Below are 21,393 nucleotides of genomic sequence, written 5' to 3'. Positions count from 1 at the left end.
TGTGTCGGCCCTGTGATGGACTGGCAGCCTATCCAGGGTGTCTCCCCGCCTGCTACCCAATGACTGCTGGGATAGGCTCCAGCATCCCCACGACCCTGGGAGCAGGATAAGCGGTTTGGATACTGGATGGATGGATAGGTTGAGATTTTTTCAAAATTTCAAAAGATTTTGAAAAAAATCTTTTTTATTGATGGTTTTGCAGACATGGCAGATTCAGTCGAATAGTTGCAAGACTATTGTACTGAATATGCCATGTCTGCAAAACCCGACAAACCGTACCAAAGGTGTCTGTAGTAGCAAAAAAAAAAAAATACATACTAATAAAAACCCCATTCCGTCCCGTCACCTCATGTTGGTCATGGCCACAAAAATTAAAATAAAATAGAATAAAATAAATAAAATGAAGCATAAATTGGAATAAAAGGGTGAGTAAATAAACATGTTTTAATAGCAACTAACTGCAATAAATAATCAAATGACTAATTAATAAATGTGGAAAAAAGGGGTAGATGAAATAGCAGAATAAATAAGTAAAGAAAATTGTAGGGAAGAAACAGTGAGGGTTCCTCTCTCTCTCGCTCTCTCTCGCTCTCTCTCCAGTGAGCTCTACTTAGGAAGCACTGTCAGTATCAAGTAATAGTGAGGTCATTAATGAAGACAAGTAGGGGATTCCAGGTCTTCTGGAAGGATTTGAAAGATCCTTTCAATGAGAATCTGAATTTTTCAAGTTATATGCATTGTAAAAGTTCCTGTATCCACCTATCATGTGTTGGGGGGGGGCATGTTTCCATTTGAGAAGGATGGAACGTCTGGCCATCAGAGTGGTGAAGGCAATGACACGCTGTATTGTAGAGGGCATATTCTGAGTTGGGGGGAGACCAAACAAAGCAGTCAGTGGATTAGGGTTAACTTTTGTGTTGAGGGCCTGTTTAAGAGTTTTAAAATATATTGGACCAAAAGTCGGTCAGCTTCAGGCTTGTCCAGAACATGTGTAAATGGTCAGCTGGAGATTGCTTACATCTATTATAGGCTCCATTATCCCAATCGGGGTTGTGGGATGCTGGATTTGGGCGGCAGGTGGGGAGACACCCTGGACAGGCCGCCAGGCCATCACGGGGCTGACATATTCCCACCTAGGGACAATTTGGTATGGCCGATTCACCTGACCTACATGTGTTTGGACTGTGGGAGGAAACCGGAGCACCTGGAAGAAAACCCACGCAGACACAAGGAGAACATGCAAACTCCACACAGAGGACAACCCGGGATGACCCCCTAGGATGGACAACCCCAGGGTTTGAACCCAGGACCTTCTTGCTGTGAGGTGACCACGCTAACCACTGCACCACCGTATCGCCCTGCTATGAAATGGTTTTGCCAATTTCGCGTTGGTAAAGTGGGCTTTGTGGAGCACTTTGTACTGCAGTAGGCCAGCCATGTCTGGCACATATAGATGAAGAGTGCGCCAGCCTGAGGATGTCACCCCACTGGCTGTCAGAGATATCAACATCCAAGTCATGCTCCCAGGATTCTGTGAGTGATACAGTGGGGTTCGGATTTAGAGAGTCCATTTTTGCATAAATAATAGATATCAGCTGCTTTTGATCAAAGTCAGGTGAGAAACTGGTCAATTATCAATTCAGGGGGGCGGTTGGGGAAATCAGGAAACTGCTTTTGGACAAAATGCGTAATTTGAAAAAAGCGAAAGAGCTGGCTTTTGGGTAAATTATATTTGACTGACAGGAATGCAAAGGATGTGAAGACCCCATCTTCATATAGGTCTTTAAGTGTTATAAGACCACTGATTGACCACCTATGAAAGGCGGGGTCAGAACATGACGGGGAGAATAAGTGATTATTTAAAATCGGTGCATGGGTCGAAGCTCTGTGTAGACCATGTTGTTTTCTGACTTGGAGCCAAATCCTAATTGTATTAGTGACAACTGGATTGTTCGAGATTTTGTGGGCCACTATAGGAAGCTGAGAGCTAATCACAGAATGTAAGGAGTTAAAGGAGGATGATATCTCGGTATGAGCCGAAGGTGGGCAAGAGTCAGAAAGCTTGCAGCTGGCCCAATAAAAGGGTTTATTAGTGTTACAGGCCCAAAAGTAATGGTGGAAATTATATATATTACATACATACACACAAATCAGAGAGCAAAAGATTGATAGAGAGACATGAAGATTGAGAGAGGGAGACTTGATAGACTTGTAGATTGAAGTGATCAGCACACTCTTAATAAATTATGAACGAAAATTGAACATCAGTCCATAACACCAATGAAAACAAGTTTCCATTTGCATGTTGCCACTCCATATTTCTCATTTACCGCATGGGAAGCATGGGGAAAAAGCCAATGAACTCAGAACAGAAAATTAGATACTCCCAAATAGGGTTACACAGTTCTAAGCAAGCCTGTGCACACTGCAAGGACTGAGGCAAACATGGCACCTTTTTTACATCGCAAACTTGCCATTCTGCTTGTGGAAATCATCAAAACTTCTTCGCTGACTGAAGAATTTGTAGCAGGGGTGAAGCCGTTTTTCTAATTTAATGACCTGGGGGGGGGGGGAATCATGCCTTTATCTCTTCCAGCATAGCTTATATATTGAAAGCACTGCACGGGTTGGCACCTTTCTACATTTCCAGCCTCCTTTGCCCTCATTCCACCTCTAGGTCACTCAGATCCTCCAGCCAAATGCTTCTGTGTTCCACGGTCTCAGCTAAATCTAAAGCGGATTGCATGTTGGCAGTTGCTGCCTTGAGGCTGTAGAATAGACTGCCTCCCTTTGTTAGGTCCACCCCTACCATAGACAATTTCACATCCTGCTGGAAAACCCATCTTTCCTGCTTTGTATTTGCATCTACCTGAAGTGCTCTTTGTCTTGTGCAGTCTAGTCCTTATTACTGTGTTCTGTTCTTTATGTATACTCTTTAATCAATTTAGGAATTTCGTTTTTGCCAGGCTATTCGCCATGAACACAACATCTTAAAGTAGAGAAAAACACAAAAAAAGAGAATGATACAATTTCTATGGAGGGCTATCAGGTGTAGAAGTATATAGAATATCCAACTACCGAATTCAGCAAGAACGCAGTCTACTCACAGGATTGATCCCAGAGCCCACAGTCGCAGTGGCCATGGAAGATGTTTGGTTGGCCGACACTCCTTCATCTGACTCCAGCTTCGACAGCACATCCACAAGTGTCTGCAAAGACTCTACATGGAAGAGAGATGAAGAGAGTGGAAACTATGAGAGAGTGAGGTGTATTAAGCAACTCTAGGATTGGGGGGGCTGGATGAGAAATAAAAAGATCCACCCTCATTGCAACCCGTTACACATGTAGAAAGAAGCCCAGGTTAGATCTTGGTTGACCTGTATTATTGTGCATGAGGAAAGCTAACAATTGGACCTGCTGGCAATGGGAAAGCAGCATAAATGGTTGCAAAAAAAACACTGACTGCTTTTTTGTGACCACGGGCAATAAATACCCATCTGGCCATTAAGAGGAACAATATTGAGCCAACATCAATAAGAATTAGGAGGCACAACGCTATCAGATTGGCACTCCTATTCGAAGATACTTTACACATTCAGACCCTGGGTTCAATCTATCATTTGTCCTCACTTTCCCTACTGCTTAAAAAAATAAATAATAAAAAACATAAATAGACTTGCCATGGTAATACAATCAGGGGGCCTCTGTGGATCATGCAAAAACAAATGCAGGAAAAGAACTGAAAGAAGATGAGAGGAACATAAAAACCAAAAAAAAAACAAGAATGGGAAGACTAGAGCCGCTAATTAGCATCATTCAGCGGTAGGTGGATCCAGAGTCGAGGCAGCAACAAGTCTCTGTGTAACAAGCTACAAATGAGGAGGCTCTACAAAGCTATGCTAATGAGGCTAGCGGGCACCCTGAGGGACTGCCACCCCCGTTCAGCTAAGGCCAGCACCACTGCCCCTCTCTTCGCTCATGCAATCCGAGGGAAAGGGGAGGGAATGGAGGAGTTGGAGAGCAATAATAATCAACATTTGGCACCCGCCTACCCCCATCTGGACATGACCTCAAGGCAGCAATCCTCATCTTGTTCCGCGCTTGAATAGGGTGCACCTCCTTTTACCCGATGTCTATCTTGCACTCTCTCTCATTCCGTCTCACCCTCTACTTGTATATTTCTCCCTCTGTCCTTTTTACATTGAAAAGAAAAGGGCCAGGGTTGGGGCCGTTTCATGGGTTCCCACTACTACTTGTATTTACCTCTTTTTAGAGTTGTTTTTTTTTTCCCCAATTGTACCTGGCCAATCACCCCGCTCTCCGAGCCACCCTGATTGCTGCTCCACCCCCTCTGCCGATCCAGGGAGGGCTACAGACTACCACATACCTCCTCCGATACATGTGGAGTCACCAGCCACTTCTTTTCACCTGACAGTGAGGGGTTTCGCCAGGGGGATGTAGTACATGGGAGGATCATGCTATTCCCCCCAGTCCCCCCCCCCCCCCAAAAAAACAGGTGCCCCAACCGACCAGAGGAGGCGCTAGTGCGGCGACCAAGCTACATACCCACATCCGGCTTCCCACCCACAGACACAGCTGGCCAATTGTGTCTGTACGGACAGCCAAGCAAGCGAGAGATAATACGGGGATTAGAACCGCCAATCCCTGTGTTGGTAGACAAGGGAATAGACCGCTACACTACCCGGACACCCTACTGTTATTTATTTTAAAGTGTGACTTAACTGTATCTATGTCACTACACCGTGCTGGCAATGGGCCTTTGTCATTTGAGTCGTAGTTGATGGTGCCATGTCCTTTCTGGAGTATGGTACTAACAATCGATCTCTGACCTCTCCTTCAGGAATTTCTCAATTCTGAGTATTCTTTTTCTATTCAGGATGCCCCAGCAACATGCACAAACTCTGTATGGTGCTGTGGGACATGAATTTTGACATTCAGGAGCTCATCGTCTTTGTTCTTCTGTTTTGTAAGCAAGGCTTATCCATTCATACTTAACTTAAATCGATATTTACTGCCTCACCAGGAGCTTTTATCCAAATTGAGTACAAAGAGTCAGCAATTGGCAGGTAAATATTAGGGTTACCAACAGGCATCACTTAGCACCAATCCTTAATGTTACACGCCGTCCTGTTGACACTGAAAGACACTGCATACTGTCTGCAACATGTGACTGCTAGGACACCTGTGCAAGTAAATGTAAATGTGTTCATGTTTGTGCCTGTAGTTGCATGTTCAGTATGCTGTGTTACCAACCTTGTATAGTAGCAGGCTTTGTAGCGTCTGAGAAATCACAGATGCTGTCCCACTGGTCCCTGACTGCCTCTGGAGACATGTTCTGGTTCTTGTGCCTTATGATGTGGCCCTGAGAGCGCTCCCAGCGCACTGCACACACACAAAGGCGCACAGAAATCAAGAGGTCACTGAATATTGCAAACCATGTACATACTCATGCACCAGCGGCTGCTGAGTATCATAGATGAGTCTAGACGTTTCCAAAGGAAACAGAAATACTCACATTTTCCAATCCAGCCTGCCCCAACCTGAAAGGGAGGTGAAGCATACAAAAAGAGGAAAAACAGAACATAATAGAAGTAAAAAAGACTGTTTTCATAAAAAATTGAAGATTTAAGTGGCACATTACAGCTCTCAAGAATGAAGTGTGAACCGAATGGAAAAAAGCAGACAAGAGTACAGGTTGTTCGATGTGATAAAAAGAGAGTGAGTGTGTAGCTGTGCTACACAGAAATATGAACGGGCAACTGATATTATTTGTTTTTGCACACCTCAAACAGTCCTCCGCTTTCTTCGCACTGTTCATGACAGAGCCATAGGACCAAGGGAGCAACGTACTCCGCCTTCAGGGACTCCACCAGGTCTACATAATGAAACATGTCACACGAATAATACAGTAGAGCCCTTTATATTATGCATTTCTATTTATATTACCATTGTTCCCTTTCCTTTGTCTGACTGTAGTAAATCCCCGCAGCTAGAAAGCTATAAATATGTAAATACTACGAAAATTAAAATTCATCAGCTGGTCAGCTTGCTTATAATAAACTTTATTTATAGCGCACCTTTCTAAACAACGTTAAAAGGTGCCTTGCACAACAGGATAAAATAATGCACAGAGTCAAGATAAATCAACAAAATACAATAAAAAAAAACAGGACATAATGCCAAATCCGCTCCACAGAACAAGGTAAAACACGGTCAGGATAAAAATCACAGGAGTATAATTAAAATGTAGAGAATTAGAGCTGATAAAACAAGGATTATGATAAAAAAAAAATTAAAAAAACACTTCAAATAAGGTGATGAAAGAAAATATATAAAGAATTAAAAATGTAAAATTATAAATTATAAGATAAACAACATAAAAATATTAATAATAAAGAAAGAAATAATTGGGCAACAGTGGATTTACTATAATAATAAAAAAAGCCTCCCTGTAAAAGTAAGTTTTAAGAAGTGAAAGAAGGCAGTGAGTTTACTAGCCTAGTTTCCTCAGGTAGAAAGTTCCAGAGCTGCGGGGAACACGCCCGGTCGCCTTTAGTAACGAGGCTGGCTGAGGGAACAGTTAAAGAAGACCTACCTGAGGAGCGCAGGCAGCGGCCAGGCCCAATAGGTGTGAACAAATCAGTGATATATGTAGGAGCAAGGCCAAGTAGGGCTTTAAAAGCAATTAGTAAAAGTTTAAAATCAATGCTATACCTAACAAGTAGCCAGTGAAGCACTGCAGGAATGGGAGTGATGTTGTTATGTCTCTTGGAATTTGTTAACAATCTGGCAGCTGAGTTTTGGACGAGCTGGAGGCGGGAGATGGACTTTTGACTGAGCCCTGAATACAGGGAGTTACAATAATCCAGATGTGACGAGATGAATGCATGGATGACTTTTTCAAGGTCCATTTGAGATAGAATTTTTTTTTTTTACTTGAACGATGTTCCTAATTTGAAGAAAGCAAGACTGTACTGCCTTGGTGATTTGTGTGTCAAAACAGAGCGAGGAGTAAAAAAAGACACCCAAATTGCGGGCAGAGTGCTTACCATTAGAGGACAGGTTCCCTAGACTCTTTTCCAGGTCACCAGTTAGGTTAGGGGGTGCCGGATAGAAAGACCTCAGATTTGGACTCATTGAGCCAGAGGAAGTTTTATGACATCCAGCATTTAATAACATGATTTAATAATATATAATTTAATACAGGTACTGCAATTTCAACTGCAACAGCAGTCTACATATCTTGATATAACAATCCAAATAAGGGCCATCCTAAAACCACAACATCTGCTGGAACTGACCCTAATTGGGCCAAAATAACTCTGCACCCCAATCCGACAAACTATTCAACCAACACTGGATGTGATGGTATGGGGTAGGGCTGAAAAAAATTGATATTTTTGTTTCTTTTTGCAATATACATGACAACGTTAAAAGTATACAAAGGAAGTTATATCATTTCCCGAGATACATGCAGCTTTTAACTCTCAAAGCCCACATGCACAGAATCTATCACTCTAGTGAAGCTTTATTGTCTTTCACAATGTAGATATTGTTCTCAGATGTAGGAGCCATTTCAAAGAAGAATTCCTGTTACACTCTGGCAGACAACAAAGCTTCTTGGATCTCGACTCTAGCAATGATATGGGGGATTTTAGATGGGGAATAAGGTAGTTGTTCAAAAAGTCAATTCAGGCTGAATTATATTCTTTTTCAGATGTGCTAGAGAGTTTCTCTTCAAGAGTACCCATAAAAAAGCAGACCTTGCTAGATTGTGTTTTCTATTAAATAATAACAATTTTAGCTTAACATGACTAATGGGCTCAATTACATTTTATCCTTTGCAATGCGACTATTACACATGTGTACGGAACACCTTTTTTTTCTTTTTCTTTTTTAATTTCCCACCTTGTTTTTCTCCCAAATTGCATCCGGCCGATTACCCCACTCTTCCAAGCTGTCCCGGTCGCTGCTCCACCCCCTCTGCTGATCCAGGGAGGGCTGCAGACTACCATACGCCTCCCCCGATACATATGGAGTCACCAGCCACTTCTTTTCACCTGACAGTGAGGAGTTTCACCAGGGGGACATAGCATGTGTGGTGGGAGGATCACGCTAGTCCCCCCCAGTTCCCCCTCACCCCCAAACAGGTGCCCCGACCAATCAGAGGAGGCGCTAGTGCAGCGACCAGAACACATACCCACATCCGGCTTCCCACCCGCAGACACGGCCAATTGTGTCTGTAGGGACGCCCGACTAAGCCGGAGGTAACATGGGGATTCGAGCCGGCGATCCACGTGTTGGTAGAATAGACCGCTACGCTACAAGGACACCCCTGAAACGCTATATTGTTCAAGCCTCATATGGGGACATACTAGTGCAATTTTGTTCAAGATGTTTGTAGTTTTTCATTAATAAGATATCACCCAATAGGATGATACCTTATTAATGAAAAGGAGGTAAAACTGTAGTACTACGAAAATGTAAAACTGTGCATGATCCATTGCATTGCTTTCACTGAAATTCAAATGAAGCTATATTATGCAAGAGCTACACTTCTGGGTTCGCTGTCATATTTACTTTGCATAGGCTACTGCGATACAATGTAGTATTAAGCGGCCACACATATAGAAAATCTTTCTATCGTTTCAAGGCCATAAACACCCTGGCTAACCTAGCTCATTGTTGTCTGTTTTGCTGTGCGCATATGACTACTTCTACTGGTGTATCAAATGTAATGTAGTAGCCAAACTGATCAACTATGGAGCCAGAGCACTGACAACACATTCAAATAAACTAATAATTAATCAGGTCTGTTTTTCATTGCCACAAATGTGTTGTCCATACTCTGTAGCGGGAAGACAACAAATCTGTGTGTCAGACCGTTTGCATTTAGTTGCCCATGGACTCCCAGCTATAACAGCGGATAGGCAATTTGAACACAGGACATAAAGAGCCTTGTGATGTGTTTAAGACTCCTCACTGCATGCTAATATTTTTTGACAGCTTACTAAAATGTCTACTTTACGGAGTATAATCTTAATTGGGCCAAACGATTTTGGCAAAGATATTGTATTTATCTACTACGACTTTCAGCTGCTCCCGTTAGGGGTCGCCACATCGGCTCACCCGTTTTCATCTCTTCCTGTCCTCTGCATCTTCCTCTGTCACACCAGCCACCTGCATGTCCTCCCTCACCACATCTATAAACCTCCTCTTTGGTCTTCCTCTTTTCCTCTTCCTTGGCAGCTCCATATTCCACATCCTTCTCCCAATATACCCAGCATCTCTCCTCCACACATGTCCAAACCATCTCAATCTTGCCTCTCTTGCTTTGTCTCCAAACCGTCCAACCTGAGCTGTCCCTCTAACATAATCATTCCTAATCCTGTCCTTCTTCATCACTCCCAATGAAAATCTTAGCATCTTCAGCTCTGCCACCTCCAGCTCCGCTTCCTGTCTTTATGTCAGTGCCACCGTCTCCAAACCATACAACATAGCTGGTCTCACTACCATCTTGTAAACCTTCTCTTTAACTCTTGCTGGTACCCTTCTGTCACAAATCACTCCTGGCACTCTTCTCCACCCACTCCACCCTGCCTGCACTCTCTTCTGCACTTCCCGTTACTTTGAACAGTTGACTCCCAAGGATTTAAACTCATCCACCTTCATCACCTCTACTCCTTGCATCCTCACCATTCCGCTGTTCTGCCTGTCATTCACATATAGGTATTCCGTCTTGCTCCTATTGACTTTCATACCTCTTCTCTCCAGTGCATACCTCCAACTCTCCAGGCTCTCCGCAACCTGCTCCCTACTCTCACTACAGATCACAAAGTCATCCGCAAACATCATAGTCCACGGAGACTCCTGCCTGATCTCGTCCGTCAACCTGTCCATCACCACCGCAAACAAGAAAGGGCTCAGAGCTGATCCTTGATGTAATCCCACCTCCACCTTGAACCCATCTGTCATTCCAACCACACACCTCACCACTATCACATTTCCCTCACACATATCCTGCACCACTCTTACATACTTCTTTGCCACTCCTGACTTCCTCATACAATACCACACCTCCTCTCTCGGCACCCTGTCATATGCTTTCTCTAAATCCACAAAGACACAATGTAACTCCTTCTGGCCTTCTCTATACTTCTTGATCAACATTCTCAAAGCAAACATCCCATCTGTGGTGCTCTTTCATGGCATGAAACCATACTGCTGCTCGCTGATCGTCACCTCTCCTCTTAACCTAGCTTCTATTACTCTTTCCCATATCTTCATGTTGTGGCTGATCAACTTTATACCTCTGTAGTTACTACAGCTCCGCACATCACCCTTATTCTTGAAAATCGGTACCAGTATGCTTCTTCTCCACTCCTCAGGCATCCTCTCACTTTCCAAGATTGTGTTAAACAACCTAGATAAAAATTCCACTGCCATCTCTCCTAAACATCTCCATGCTGCCACAGGTATGTCATCTGGACCAACAGCCTTTCCACTCTTCATCCTCACTTCCATCTTGCCAATCCACCACACTTCCTGATTCACTATCTCCACATCATCAAACCTTTTCTCTCTCATTTTCTTCATTCATCAGCCCCGCAAAGCACTCCTTCCATCTTCTCAACACACTCTCCTCACTTGTCAGCACATTTCCATCCATTTCCATAAATAAAACGTTGTGTCCAGATGAACTTATTCAATTATCTGTGGTTTTCTTCCCTGGATTATTGAGCATGCATAAAGACACATTTCCATCTCTATCCTTCATCACCCTAACCTGCTGCACATCCTTCCCAGCTCGCTCCCTCTGATCACGCAGTCCCACAGATATCGCATTTATAATGTACAAAAAAGGCAGAAGTTCTATCACTCCTCCGTACGAAAAAAAACCAAGACGAAAGTCGACAATCTGTATTTGAACTCAATTATTCCTTCGTTCTCTTTCACTTTATTCCTTTTATGTCTGAGAAGATATACATGGCATACCAGCAGTGTGTGGACCCGAAGGATCAAACGAGTGTGTGTGTGTGTGTGTGTGTGTGTCTGTGTGTGTGTGTGTGTGTGTAGCTTTCACAACATGAAGTGCTAAATGTAAGTTCTATCATGACAATGTTCTGTGTTTAGAGGAATGATCCAGTTTGAAATTAAATTCCACTAACTGGACGCGCTGATCAGTTCTGTAATCTAACAGGCACATTTAAGTAAAGCATTTTCATTTCTTTCTTTTAAGTTCAGTGAAAAGAAGAGGTTCTGAGGGAATTCACATCATCTATTCCTACAGTTCATTCTAGATGTATGGAGACGAGCAAGTCTCTGTGAAAGTCCAACAGCATGAGTGAAAAATGAAGGCTGCAAGATGGCTTTGCCAACTTTTTAGACCAATTTTGTCAAAACAGTGACAAGCTCCACGAGGTGTCCATTGGGAGATGGGTGCATGTAATGCCTTATTACTGATCACGCTGCCATAAAAATGAAGCTTGGATGGAAAAGCCTCAAAGTCACTGTCAGTCCAGCAGCTTCAGGTGGTCCCTTCTGAAGACATTGCAGAAAACAGACTTGGCTTTCCAGCTTTAGGAAGGAATCTTATTTGTTTTGGAACGGGGATTATAAATATAGAGCTGCAGGGTAGTGGTTTTGCTTTGAACTGATGTATTTTAAGGAGGAAAAAAAGTAAAAGTGATGACATCAGAGCTGTCATATTTACGATTTCGGCTTTAGAGCAATGATAAATAACATACAGCTGAGAATGAACAGGCTGGAAACTCAGCTTTTAATTATGTGCATTATATAACACACGGGAAGAAAAAAAATATTCTTAAATCAACACTGCATGATTTGGAAAAAAGCACAATGAGTTTGGTAATGAGCGAATCCCAACAGAGCAATCGTATACATGCAGGGCAAAATATCTCCTTTAGATCAGAGGACTTTTTGTTTAAAAAAAGGTGAGCCATTAAGGTTTTGGCTACACATTCAAAGTGTGCAATGGACATCCAAGCATACGTTAAATGTAAATGCCCAGAACAATTATGACGTACGGGGAAGCAAAGGAACTGGCACTAATGGGAGAGTGCAGCTTGGGTCAGGTCAGTGTGCTTTAATTTGTTTTTTTCACATGAGCCTTGGTCAATGAAGGGTCGCTGACATATGGAGCCGTGTCATTTACTAAGAATCAGAGGCCCTTCTGCAACAGTTGGCACGGCACATTGCAACAGATGCCACACTACGCTGGCAAGGCAGGGTGACAAAAACAAAAGCATTGCTTATTTTTATGTAACTAAATGTCCCTCTCCATAGAGCTGCAGTTTGAGCACATAAATCTCAATGCAGAATAAAAAACCTCCATAATAATTTACCATCTTGAATAGTTTAACAATGATTATCTAACAAACAACATAGGTCATGCAGAGAGCCAATGTTTCGGATACACCATGAAATTGTTTTTCATGGTGTTTTCTGACAGGATGTTCAATTTCGAAGGGAAATTACCACGATGACTAGATAACCCATCTTGCAATGACAATAACATTGCCAGCATATTTTGGTGCATCCCCTTTTCGGCAGATATAATCTTAAAGGAATATTAACATGACATGAATGAATAAGCATGATAGTATGCATAATACAGATAATAAAGGCTCCGACATGATAAAAGCTTTGTGCTCATAAGCATACATCACTGCAACGTATGGTCCAGGGGATATTTAGGAGTAGAACTGCGTTTTCCCCAAACCCCATTACAAGACAGGGTGGCGAGCAAGCAAGGTTGCGTTAAAGCATCAACAAGGTGCACGGTTTCATCATGGCTGGGGGAACAAGCTTTTCAATACTGGACGTCCCATTTGCATGTCAAACAGAAGTGCTGTAATTTCATATTTTGTAAATCAGCGTTGCATGAGCATTGCATTATGCAACAGTTCTGCTGAAACAGCTGTGGGTGAAAAACATTTGCCTGAATTGGCCAATCCCAAAAGTGTGTGGGTGCACAGAGAGAATGTTTGCACATGCATATTTAATATTTTGTCACTGGGTGTGTGTGTGTGTGTGTGTGTGTGTGTGTGTGTGTGTGTGTGTGTGTGTGTGTATTGAACATAGTAAGACATATGTTGCTTTATATACGTCTGAATGTCTGACTTGCTTACTTACTTGGGGGCATGACAGTCTCTGTGAGTCGAGAGCCGGCAGTGGGAGCGATAGTGTTGCAGTGGATGTTGTATTTCTGTCCCTCGATGGCCAAGGTGTTGGCCAGGCCCAGCAGGCCCAGCTTGGCAGCACTGTAGTTGGCTTGGCCAAAGTTTCCATAGATCCCTGCAGCCGACGACGTCATGATGATTCTGGCCACGGACAACCATGAGGCACATGTCAGGCTGATGCAGAGTGACAATTATCCCAACACATCCATATTTTGCAACGTGTAGCCGAGTCGTCCCCACACATATACCACATTTGCACACATACAGACAAAAAGGTAGAGAAGTATTGGAGGCAACTACAGAGTCTGTGGAAGATTAGGGGAAATGCAAAGGAGTGCATAGAGCTGTTTGGAGGCAGGTACATTGGAGGACAATGAATGCACTGACACAGACTCATCTGCACATACACACACCAAACTCTTGCCAGCTGCTATCTCATTTATGCAAGCTCCCTGGGATCCTATGTAAAGTACATTGATTTGTACACTTAAATATAAACATACACATGGGAAAAGAAAATGCACACACTCACTGAAAGCATGAGCACACACAAACATAATCTCACACACACACACATACACACACAAACACTTCGTAAGCAACACACATTTCGTAAGCATGTAGTGTTGTCTCAGGGAGTGGGGCGGCTTCAGTCAAGCAACAGCAACGAGGTGAAACACAATACAAACACTCCATCAACCATGGGAGACACATCTGCAGCACGCTGCCTCACTGCCCGTCAGAAACCGCTGACCCAAATCACAGCGTGCTGAGAACACACGAGGGTAGGGAACGGCAAGAGAAGTGGCAATAGGACTCCATAAAGATAGAGGCCCAGCATAAACCAATGCAGTTTTTAATAATATCCATCAATACAAAGTTTTGAGCTCTAATATTCTACAACTTAATTTATTTTTTTAAATTTGATCCGACTGCTTTTAAATGCTCAAATAGTCTCAGAAAGGATAAAATATTAATTAAAAGAAGCATAATGAATCATGTAATGAGACTGAAGAGATTTCAGCTGAATATTTGTGCAAATAATTGATACTTAAAGTAGTGTCACATGTTTTTGTTTCAAAAGATGAGCATTCAAGAGCAGAGACAATTTAAAGAAGACGTTTGTCTGTCAAACTGATAAGCTATTCAGCAAAGACCAAAAAACAAGGATCAGAGAGGTAATCCTCACCCCCCCCCCCACACACACACACACACAGACTAACACATACACTTATTAAACAGGATGGAATCTGGCTGTTGGTAAGCAAACAAGATGGAAATAAGATCATGAATTTGTAATTATGTCGCCCTCTGGAACAAAAGAATATCAGCGAGACGACACAGTCGTTGTGCACGATTCAATTCTGCTTAAGTTAAAATCTTTACGCATGTGATTCTGCTAGGCAGACCAAACAGACAAAACCTGACAAAAACTCATACTTAATAACACACCACGTAAGATTTCTAACTCAGTCTTGCCTATATTTGACCCCCAAGATGTAATGACATGTTGGTGGTGTGAACCTCTGTCCACTTCTCTCCCTGGTTGTTTCATCAGTGTGGCCTGTATTCCGCTCTCTATTCTAGAACATCGGACTGTAAGTCGGCTCTTCCTCTGAAGCTCTCACCTGTGGAGATCCCAACCCTCTTTACGTCCAAGCTATGCCCAGACTGGCAGCGCAAATCTGATTTTTTGGCATTTCTAGAGTGAAAACAGATTGTGTTCATCAAATTGAGGCAGCAAAAAACAAAAAAAACACATGGACACCAATATTTGAATTATATTCTTAGGTGGTTTGAAATGTGATTCAGATTGAATTTCCAGACATGTCTTCGTCTGGCCACTCAAAATCGGATTTCAAACTGTCCTTTGTCACTCCCAATGTGACACATAATGTTCCTTCCCGTCATTATTCTGCTTATGGCAGCACACCTCTCACTGTACGATGGCATCGGCTGTGAGTGCAGCATGACAGCATGCAGCAAGACATTTCCATTCTTCAGTCTGCAGCTCACTGTTCGAGTTCCAGCTAGCATACATATGCATGCCTATGTCATCACCACAGCAACCAATGCAGATAGGTTAATGGTGCCTGAATACACAAATCACCTATCACTTGTAAGAAATTATGTGTGATGTGTACTAAAGTTGGGATTTGAGGAGCAAATTGGAATTGCCTCGAGTCTAAACAAAGCATAAGCATTCGATTTCACCCAATTCAAGAGAGGGGGAGGAGTACCAAGTTGCAGAACTGGGTGAAGAGAGTCCCCTCTTCAGACCGAAAACACCCTGGCACGCCTTCCAAATAGCTTCAGATAAAGTAAGAGAAAACTAGGATTTGATAGCAAGAGGGAAAGAGCTGACCAAAGGTATCAAGAGGTGTCAGCAACTCTAATGCCCACTTCTCCCTGCCAGCGCACTGCAAAGCGAGATGGCCACTTCCCCATTTACGCTGCAACAGCACAGCCCTGCAGCTGGCTGGTACAGACGTTAGTTATCCAACTGTATTACTAGCTGCTGGCCAATGTGCAGCCAACGTAATCAATACAGGCAATACCCACCTGCTCCAAAGTCGAAATATTTCCAGTGTGGGTTAGAAGGACATTGTTTTTCCTCTCTCTGTCTCTCTGTCTCTCTCTCACTCTCTCTCTCTCTCTCTCGACCTAGTTTATTCAATAACTGTCACTTCTGAAGAGGCGTGTACGCAATGCTGTTTGGAGTGGAGAGGTTGGACTGAGTCAGGCTCTCTTACATAATACACCTTTAAATTTACAACCATTCATTCTGCTCCACAGTCATTCTATACTCTGCTCCACTCAACTCTAACTGCGGCCTTGTGTGCATTTGTTTGTATGTGTGTCTGTTTCCATTTCCTATTGAATCTAGAGGACAAAACAAATATTGACTAGAATGCCAGGTAGCGCTACTGAGACTTCCTTAAGCGTCACCATTGGTCTTTCTCACAGAACCATGGGTTAATGAAGGTGCCCACTTGCTACACCTAATGATATATGATGTGCTACCACACTCTTCCTGTGAGCGCTGGTTTGAGTTGTTTATAGTGAGTGACTACTGGGTTAGCGCATTAGCTTGTCTGAATTAGGTCTCTAAGCAAATGCTCACTGTGGAGTACGGCACAAGGGACTGTTACATAATATCCCATGTCTCAGTAAATGCGGCAAGGAGTGAACAGGTGTCATCGCAGAGAGCTGGAACAGGGATCCAACCGGCACAGAGAAAATTACTGTTCAATGATCAGTCCAACTAATTGCCAGGCTCTTTAAATATGTCAGTGCACACTGGAAATGAACATTTTTTTAGGTGCCAAAAAAAAAAAGAAGTCGATTTTTCATTACCTTGGGAAAATGCCTATCTGGATTAATTTAGTTTGGTAAGGATAAACTTGCACATTATTCTGAAATTTCCCAGCCGCACACTGGGAGGCTAATACAATGTCGGTCTGGACCATTGACCTCTAGTAGCTGGGCTCCTTACCTGCCAAATTTCTGGTTCTTCATGTGGTTCCAGGCTGCTCTGGTCACCTTAAAGGAACCTTTTAAGTGAACTCTGTGGATAAGGTCTGGAATACAGAGCGAGAGAGAAATCACTAAGATTACAATAATAACAATGACTGAATGACGAATGCTGACATTTTCAAAATGAACGCTTTATATTAGGGGTTGCACGGACTAGTCGACTTTGCTGCTCTGTGATGACGCTTTAAGCTTGACGCAGACTAGTCGCTGATCACGTGGTTATGACATTAACAACATGGATGCCACAGAGAAGATGACAGGTGAGGAGCCTGGTGGCGGGTCACCGCAGCAAACCAGTAGCGGCACATCGAGGGTGTGGAAATACTTCACTGAACATGAAACCTGTACTAGTTTCACTTGCAAAATATGCAAGTCCGTTCTGAAATACAATAAAAGTTCAAGTGCCGTGCACACTCATCCGAAAAGGCATCCACTAACGCTAGCTGCTGAGGAATGATCCAAATCCTCTCGACAGCAGTCGATTGGCGACTTCACCGAAAGCCCTGCCGTAACAGAGACAAGATGGCTGCATATTACCACCACCAACACTCCTCGAGTGTTTTCCCTGACATTTCAGTTTTTCTTTTTTCACACTTAAATGGGAGTTGTAGCACATATAAGTTATTGGACATGTGTGGAGGAGAGATGCTGGGTATATTGGCAGAAGGATGCTGAATATGGAGCTGTCAGGGAAGAGGAAAAGAGGAAGGCCAAAGAGGAGGTATGTGGATGTGGTGAGGGAGGACATGCAGGTGGCTGGTGTGACAGAGGAAGATGCAGAGGACAGGAAGAAATGGAAACGGATGATCCGCTGTGGCGACCCCTAATGGGAGCAGCCCAAAGTAGTAGTAGTAGTAGTAGAGCATTGTTGCAGCTGAGTTGCAACCTGTTGTTGTTTCTGCTCATTTCTGTTCTGTGTAAATGACGTGTCTGAGCCATCTGTTGTCAGCATGTGCATTACGTTTTACTAATACAGATCACACTTGTTGCAAAGCAGTCCCTTCTCCTGTGGTTTTGTTCATGACATCATCAGCAATGAGTCAATGTTGACTTGACTTTCATCACATAACTGTCGACTTTAAAAAAAAATCTGAAGTTATGCAACCCCTACTTTATACTGGGGTTTTTTTGGGGGGGGGGTGAATTTTTAATATGATGAATTTCTAAACCTTGTTTGGACTGGGTAGAGAGTAACGTTAGGATTTTTTTAGTCCCTATCGGACAATCTGTTTTGCAGACAGAGGATAAATGGATGACAATAATAACTTGAACAGCAATATAAAGCATATCTGGATCCACATAACTCAGTGGAAGTCAGCACAAAAACAACAGTGCAAACTCTCTAGTGTTTGCTTCGGTCTAAAAAAAAAAACAGAGCAAGAGGCATGATTCATCACAGATACTATGAGCAAAAATAGAATGCCTTTATTTTCTTTTGATTAACCAAGCTCTCTGCCTAACCAAAAAAAAAAAAGTACATATTATATATATATATATAAAATTTAGATTTACTTCTCTTAGGAGCATCATTATCTTTGCTGAGCATCGAGTTAGACAGATCAAATGCGAGTGAGACAGATCAAATGAAGGTGTGGTGATAAACAATTAAAGCTTTATACCAACTAAGGGAATGCAATAATCTAAACTTCTTACCCCAATCCATATCACTCGTCCTGGCAAATGATCGGTCACGAAGTATGCTTTTTTGGGGGGAGGGGAGGGGAGAAGAGAGGATATAAGGTGAGAGAAAGACCTTAAATCTTATATGTGGCAAGAATTAAAATGAACCTTTCCATTACCACAGAGACCAATTTACCTATTAAATGGATTAGTTAAAGGAAATTATTGTTCAGAAGGCAGTTGCCTTCAATTATTATATTACACAAGAGGGTGTGCTTTACTGTCGTAACTGGCACGACAGAAGGCGGGTTTCCATTAACCCACAATTAATGCGCAATTTGAAATTGCAAACTAAATAACGAGTAATAGAAACACGTGAATTTCGAAAAAACTCAAATATTGCGACAACAAAAAAGTGCTCACATGAGGTGGTTTCTGAGACAATTCGACAAAGCAATATTTTGCATAAATTGAAAGGGAAACACGTTTTCCGCATTTAAGTCAAGGTAGCCACACCTAAAGCGGGGGCTGCCCGTTGTTCCAAAACCCCAATAGTCCAAAAAATGTCCCATTGGACTAAATACCCATTTGTCCGACAGCCCGTAATCCTGAAAACAAAAGCCCACTGCTCCGAAGGACCGTTGCTCGAAAAATACACCCTCCCTGGAGTTATTTACCCTCAACATCTTAGTGTATTGTGACGTGCAAACGCGAAGACACCGTTTACATTACACCTCCTATTCGCGTGAATAGGAGGTGTAATGTTAAAACATTTGTGAGAATGTCATCTCTACTTCACCAGAAACATCAACTTTCCTGTATTTATCTACGACCAGTTCAGATCAATGATTTGCAACAGAGAATGTGTTTTCGGAGCAGTGGGCTTCTGTTTTTGGGATTACGGGCTAACTGGACATATGGACTTTCAGTCCAATGGGGCAGTTTTTCAGACTATTTCGGAATAATGGGCCGTCGAAAATGGCATGGCATCTTATGGAAAGTGATGGCTATGCACTTCTTGGTTGGAACTGGCTCCCTCGGGCAGGCACCACAAGGGGTCCTACTGCGTTGCATAAGGCTACGGTCACACATGCGCGAATGACCTTCACCTTCCGAGGCTAAATTCGTATTTTGTCGTGCTGAATGTGGGCATTGCAGGATGTGACGCACACAGAAATCAGTTTGCTGGTTTGTAGTCCGTTTAAGTAGTTGTGATTGTCAGTCACACATGAGCGGTTGTTGGTTTTGCGACAGGAAAATGTATACTGAAGTCCAGAGAAGGATGAATAAATGTTTTCACTTAATTTATTCACTTGTACCCGTTATCATAGTTTTACGGAAAAATACAGAGGTAGAAAATTGGTGTACAAGTTTTATATATGTTTTTTAAATTATTGCTGCATCACGAGCATAAACGGCATCTCTCCCTGTCCTCTCGCGCTGCCATGTTTGGAGTGAGAGGGAGTTACTGTGATTACGGGATGATTAAAAAAGTGGACTTTAAATTTGATTGATTTGATAATATAATAATTGCATGTGTGTGTGTGTGTGTGTGTGTGTGTGTGTGTGTGTGTGTGTGTGTGTGTGTGTGTCGGCCCTGTGATGGCCTGGCGGCCTGTCCAGAGTGTCTCCCTGTCCGCTGCCCAATGACTGCTGGAATAGGCTCCAGCATCCCTGCGACCCTGACAGCAGGATAAGTGGTTTGGATAATGGATGGATATATTTTTTTTTCTTTATTTTCCCCCATTATCCAAACCACTTATCCTGCTCTCAGGGTCGCGGGGATGCTGGAGCCTATCCCAGCAGTCACTGGGAGGCAGACGGGGAGACACCCTGGACAGGCCATCACAGACCTTAATGAATATAATTAATCAAGTATATCAAAATCAAAAAAATTTAAAAATAAGCTTTGAATAGCTATCCAAATCCAAAACAATCTGACAGCAAACTCACAACAGTATCCTGTAAGCGCCACCATCATTTCCTCCCAGGATAAGCGGTTTGGATAATGGCTGGATGGATGGATTTTCTCCCTTTTTCTCCCCAATTGTACCCGGCTAATTACCCCACTCTTACGAGCCATCCCGGTCGTTGCTCCACCCCCTCTGCCGATCCGGGGAGGGCTGCAGACTACCACACGCCTCCTCCGATACATGTGGCGTTGCCAGCCGCTTCTTTTCACCTGACAGTGAGGAGTTTCACCAGGGGGACGTAGCGCATGGGAGGATCACGCTATTCCCCCCAGTTCTCTCTCACCCCCAAACAGGCACCCCAACTGACTAGAGGAGGCTCTAGTGCAGCAACCAGGACACATACCCACATCCGGCTCCCCATCTGCAGACACGGCCAATTGTGTCTTTAGGGACACCCGACAAAGGTGGCGGTAACACAGGGATTCGAACCGGCCGTCTCCATAGGCAACGGAATAGACCACTATGCTACCTGGATGCTCCTACAAGTTATATTTGTATACCGCAAAATATGAATTGATGTTATTAATAAATTTTCCATTTATTTACATTCAATACCCGTCTCCCAACTCTCTACCAGCCAGGCAGCATCTCTCTTGTGGGGCAGTTTGTAGTTTTCATGGGCAATGTCATACAATACTGGCTGGTTAGACACAGCAACAATCAACGTCTCCTCCATCCTGGCTCACTAAGAAAACTACAACCAAGTGGGGTCAACCGCACGCACTTCTTTGCTATTGGCTGAAGCTGCAGATTCACCAGTCAAAGTTCACCAAAATTAAACTCCATGTGAGGGGAAGACGCAAATTTCTTCCGCCGCCGGAAGCGAATGTTTTATTCACCCCTTTGCTCACATAGAATGGAAATGAATGGGAGGTGAATTTTCACCAATGTTAACTTCGCACGTGTGTGACCATTGCCTTAGGTACTATTCCCGCAAACGTCACATGTCCTTCACATAATATTACTCCGAGGGCGGAGTCATATTAATAGTGATGAGGCATTTTTTTCATTTGAGCACGGCTAGGTGTGCTGTCATGCTG

General features: G+C 43.1%; 1 protein-coding gene across 1 annotated transcript in view; it reads right to left on the bottom strand.

Annotated features, from left to right (window-relative positions):
• hsd17b4 (hydroxysteroid (17-beta) dehydrogenase 4) overlaps nucleotides 1–21,393 on the bottom strand; it is a 55,193-nt gene that overhangs the window by 23,943 nt on the left and 9,857 nt on the right. The window contains exons 6-12 of the mRNA XM_056274191.1: nucleotides 18,414–18,460; nucleotides 16,720–16,804; nucleotides 13,177–13,364; nucleotides 5,805–5,896; nucleotides 5,537–5,561; nucleotides 5,275–5,403; nucleotides 3,108–3,220 (exon numbers count right to left, since the gene is read on the bottom strand). Of these exons, the coding sequence (XP_056130166.1) occupies nucleotides 3,108–3,220; nucleotides 5,275–5,403; nucleotides 5,537–5,561; nucleotides 5,805–5,896; nucleotides 13,177–13,364; nucleotides 16,720–16,804; nucleotides 18,414–18,460 (679 nt within the window). The remainder of the gene's footprint in view (nucleotides 1–3,107; nucleotides 3,221–5,274; nucleotides 5,404–5,536; nucleotides 5,562–5,804; nucleotides 5,897–13,176; nucleotides 13,365–16,719; nucleotides 16,805–18,413; nucleotides 18,461–21,393) is intronic.

Source organism: Lampris incognitus, chromosome 1 (genome assembly GCF_029633865.1).
Source record: "Lampris incognitus isolate fLamInc1 chromosome 1, fLamInc1.hap2, whole genome shotgun sequence".
Taxonomy (NCBI): domain Eukaryota; kingdom Metazoa; phylum Chordata; class Actinopteri; order Lampriformes; family Lampridae; genus Lampris; species Lampris incognitus.
Note: the sequence above shows the minus strand (reverse complement) of the source record. Positions and strands in the feature narration are given on the sequence as shown.